Source organism: Octopus bimaculoides, chromosome 6, assembly GCF_001194135.2.
Source record: "Octopus bimaculoides isolate UCB-OBI-ISO-001 chromosome 6, ASM119413v2, whole genome shotgun sequence".
Lineage (NCBI taxonomy): Eukaryota > Metazoa > Mollusca > Cephalopoda > Octopoda > Octopodidae > Octopus > Octopus bimaculoides.
This window is the reverse complement of record NC_068986.1, coordinates 9,895,796-9,900,526: the sequence shown is the minus strand read 5'-3', so window position 1 is coordinate 9,900,526 and position 4,731 is coordinate 9,895,796. Positions and strand designations below refer to the sequence as shown.

Here is a 4,731-nt window from a genome sequence, read left to right as displayed (position 1 = left end):
AACAAAGTAACTTCCCCTCAATACGCCTCCCCCCCCCCAATCAAGGGGTCTCGTCTTGGTAACCTTGCAACTGCTGGTACCACAAAGAGCACCCAATGCACTCTGTGAAGTGGTTGGTATTACAAAGGGCATCCAACCACAGAAACCATTCCAAAGCAGACATTGGCATTCAGTACAATTATCTTGGCTCTGTCAAAGCATCCAAACAATGCCAGTATGGAAGAGTAAAGGTTACAGATAACTTTTCTTTGGTCAAAGTTAAAAGCAAATTTCAGTGTGGCATCCAATTTTTTTTTTTTTTTCTTTTTTAAATGGGTTTTTGTAAAGTGTAATGACAAAATATATTTTGAAATAAAGAATCAAAAACTCCTCCACCACCTCCTCCCGTACATGTGTGATCTGATTATGGTAAACATTACAATAAACAGGATGAATAATGAAACAAGTTCTACTCACCTAGAGTTGCTACAATAAGATCCAGTTGTCCACTGTAAACTACGACTTTTAGGTTGCTCGAACGGATCAGCTCATTAACTATGTCAAACAAATCCACAGTATAACATCAGTTTCAGATGAAAATGGTTGGGTTCAAAATTGATAGCCAACTGATTACAGGGCACCTAACACTTAGTATTAAATTATTGGAATTGGTTTCTGTTGTAAGTTAGTGATGGGAATGCATGCAGTGCCAATGATCTCAGCAGGGAACCTCCACACATTTGCAAGTCTCATACATATGTGAGACTGATGGCATTAAAGTTCCTGTGGAACCTTTAGCACTTGCAGGAAAGGAGGGAGACACGACATGGGTGATAGGAGGAGGAACAGAGGCAATCATAGTAGCAGTAGAAAATCCACGGCGCACTTGTGGGCCCCAGAGGCAGCTGGAGATTAGCTGTGACTTTATGGCAGATCAGTCTGGTGGTGGTTATCTACAATACATTTTCTGGGATGTCTGTCTGTGCAGTAACAATACTGTCTAATGTTTATCAATGAATGTTTGGGGTTGAAATATCTTCAGACCTTCCAGGGAAGAACTAGTTGATGGAATGTTGTCCTAGCTATGTTAAAAGACGTGGTTTCTTCCATTGGGTTGGTGCATGATATAAAACAATCATCAATTATGCACCAACCTAATAGAAACAAAAAGAAGAGTTCTAACACAATATCTCCACTTTTAAAAGACGGAGATAAAGATTACTTTTTGGTATTAATCCTGCTTCTGTCGCTATTTACTATTAAGTCCAGTGGCTATTTGCAATGCCAGTGGCTGAATAGACACCAAGATTCTGTGTCTGTCACTGCTATCTCTTGCTTCAGGTGTCTTCCATTGACAAGGCCAAGGAAAGCTGAAGTCACATCACCTGCTAGTTCCAGCAGTGGCAATGGCAGATGATTATCTCCTGCCATCTCTATGAACATGAGTGCTTATATGCACCAAAGGCCAAGATAAGAGATTCTCTGTCTCTCATGGTAACCAATCACAGTATTCTGTATCCTTACACAACATCCCCCTCCCCTTTAAATGATAAATATTACCTTTTGGTGTTCATACTGCTTCTATTGCTATTATTTTTTCTATGGAGTGGGGGGGGGACGTTAAAAATCCTGATAATAATAAATTAAACCCTGTAACATTAATCACTAATGTAACTTAGAATAAATGGCTGTTTGAAAATGAAGAGGCTTAGTCCAGCAGGCTACTCTCCTTACCCCCTCCCCTAAATTGCTGGCCTTGTGCCAAGATTTGAGATGTTTATTACAGCTGTTTTTACATAAGCACAAAATCACAAATTTGTAAGGCTGGTTCTAAGTCGAAACTAAATTCAGTGCATGCCAATGGTATGTACTGACCCCTCTCCATCCAATTGGGTTTGAATTTACTGCCGTTATCAAAATTAATCCAGCAGTTGGGCCCTCTTCACTGAGGATCCAGCTGGGTTGTTGGCTCATCACATGCCATATATGGTCACAGCAGATGAGGAGGTTATCTCGCAGAGATGGGGACAGACTGGGATTCTGCTTAACAAGTTGCCCCGGACAGAGAGTGCAGCAATGGCACCATGGCTTCACACCCGAATTAACTGGCATTTCAGTTAGTTGTGCTTAAAAATAAATATTTAATGTTTATCTCGTCTGTTTTTTTAGAATGTATCGGAAATAGAACTCTTGGTGCTTCTACCAATTTCAAGATCAAAACTAATACACTTCAGGGATTTATATCTGCCAACTTCAGGTTCTAAAGGAAATCCCAAGTAACTAAGCAGATTTTGATAAAGGTCCATATAAGATTATTATTGTTAAAATTTGTGTGCAATAATTTGGTTATATTTCTACAACACAAAATATTATTAATAATTTTTTTAAAAATACAATTCTGCATCATCATCATTCAACATCCACTTTCCATGCTGGCATGGTTTCTATGGCTGGATGCCCTTCCTAATGCCAACCACTCCAACAGTGTAATGGGTGCCACTTACATGACACCAGTAACAACCACAACTATTTTTTCATTAATATGCAGTTCCTTATCTGTGAAAGAATGTGTCCAGAGAGCACTGGAAACCAGCAATTGCTGACAAAGTATGCTTGCGAAGACCTGTTGAGGATGACAGTACCGCCTGATTGGCACCCGTGCCAGTGGCACATAAAAAGTAACATTCAAGCATGGTCGTTGCCAGTGCCACCAGACTGGCACCTGTGCAGGCGGCACGTAAAAAGCATCATTTGAGCGTGGCTGATGGCACGTAAAAGCACCCACTACACTCTTGGAGTGGTTGGCGCTAGGAAGGGCATGAAACTGCCAGATTGGTGACTGGTGCAGCCTTCTGGCTTGTCAAACTGTCCAATCCATGGAAAGCGGACGTTAACGATGATGATAATGATTGAAAGATAAATTATCCATATATTGCAGAAAAAATTGTTACTGGCCAGCCATGAGACTCAAACTCACATCCCTGGGATGTGAGTTCAAGTCTTATGGCTGGCCAGTAACAAATTTTTCTGCAATATATGGATAATTTACCCTGTTTATGCTCTTGTGTTAGCATTATCATGCATTTGAGAAAATTATTTCTGTATCTTTATACATCTCAACACTTCTAAAGCAAACTTTGTTGACTTTCATCATATGTTGAAAATATGTTTTTTTAATCATCAAATGGCAATGAAGATCCATCCAAATAAAATAGAAATCAAAGGGGTCCATGGGTAAAAAAAAAAGGGGGGGTTAACCACAGTTCCACAACCTGAAATATATTTCAGTAAATTGAACAACTGTGGATACAAACTGATAAGGCTCGGTTCAGAAATATCATTAGATGAAATTTCACTGTAAACATTTTTGCTGTAGTTTGCCATAAAAAAAAACTGAAGAAAAAAAATAAAAAGATGAGTTTTCTTAAAATGGCAAATTCCTCAATTAACCTACCAATTAGAGAATAGTAGTTTCTTTAAAATGAGTTTTCTAGTTTACAGTCTGCTTTTGTGCCCCTTTTAGGGTGACAAATTTTCCCATTGTAAAAAATGTTTAAAGCAAATTTTCTGGACACAAGCGTTATATTCAGCATTGTTTAATGAGTATACAAATGGCTATTATATGTGCAAGGTTACAATTTTCTGTTGGTGTGTGGTCTGTGAAGATGTTTGCATATTGTGGATGAAATAATCAAGATGAGAATGGAAATATACCTGTCCAGTGCAAAGCAGACGTGAAATACATTCAAATGACAACATTTCCAAGAGTTTCTTACCAACTTTAGTTTCCGCTTTCATGAATTCACCCTCCTGTGCTACAAACACTTTCCTAGCTTGACCTGTAATTAAAAAAACAAAAATGGTCATAAATAATGTCTTTTTTTCTTTTTTCTCAACAATACTCTACAGACATCATCATCATCATCATAGGCCTACGTTCCCTGTTTGGCATCAATTGGATGGTTTAACCTTTAGCCATTCATTTTTCTCTGCCAAATGTAATGTTTATTTATTTTTTTTCACATTGTTTCATATTAATCATGAATTACCTTGTAGCTTTGAGATGGTCTCTTTCTAGAATGATATTATAATGTAGGTGTGAGAGGCCAGATTAAACACTAAAAGATTAAAAAGATCCATGGAATGCATTGTGCTCTGATGTCAGTTTTTACATGGTTTTCATGGCTCAGTGCCCTTCCTAATTCCAACCACTTCACAGAGTGTATTGGCTGCTTTTATTCATGGCACCAACACTAGTGATGATTATATATAAGAAGGCGCCGAGCTGGCAGAAATATTAGCGCGCTGGGCGAAATGCTTAGCAGTATTTCATCTGCTGCTACGTTCTGAGTTCAAATCCTGCAGAGGTCGACTTTGCCTTTCATCCTTTCGGGGTTGATAAATTAAGCACCAGTTACGCACTGGGGTCAATGTAATCAACTTAATCCCTTTGTCCTTGTTTAGCCCCTTGTGGGCAATAAAAAAAAATATATATATATATACACACTCACACACACACACACAGGGTGAGTAAAAACTTGTGCCCAATTCCTGTTTTAGGGTTGATATGTGTGACTTCTCAATTGGGAGATACTTTTGACTCCTAATTGTTTTCTGTCTATCAGTTTATTGTTTGCAATTTATATTAGTGTGCAAGAAGTGTGCCATGTTCAAAGTATCTTCCTTCATGGTTAATGCACAATTGCAATCCAGCAGGTACAGAGTCACACACACACACACACACACACACAC

General features: G+C 38.6%; 1 protein-coding gene across 1 annotated transcript in view; it reads right to left on the bottom strand.

Moving 5' to 3' along the window:
• Nucleotides 1-4,731, bottom strand: part of LOC106873543 (retinoid-inducible serine carboxypeptidase) — a 41,074-nt gene that overhangs the window by 2,051 nt on the left and 34,292 nt on the right. Inside the window, exons 9-10 of the mRNA XM_014920942.2 lie at nt 3,756-3,818; nt 457-534 (exon numbers count right to left, since the gene is read on the bottom strand). Of these exons, the coding sequence (XP_014776428.1) occupies nt 457-534; nt 3,756-3,818 (141 nt within the window). The remainder of the gene's footprint in view (nt 1-456; nt 535-3,755; nt 3,819-4,731) is intronic.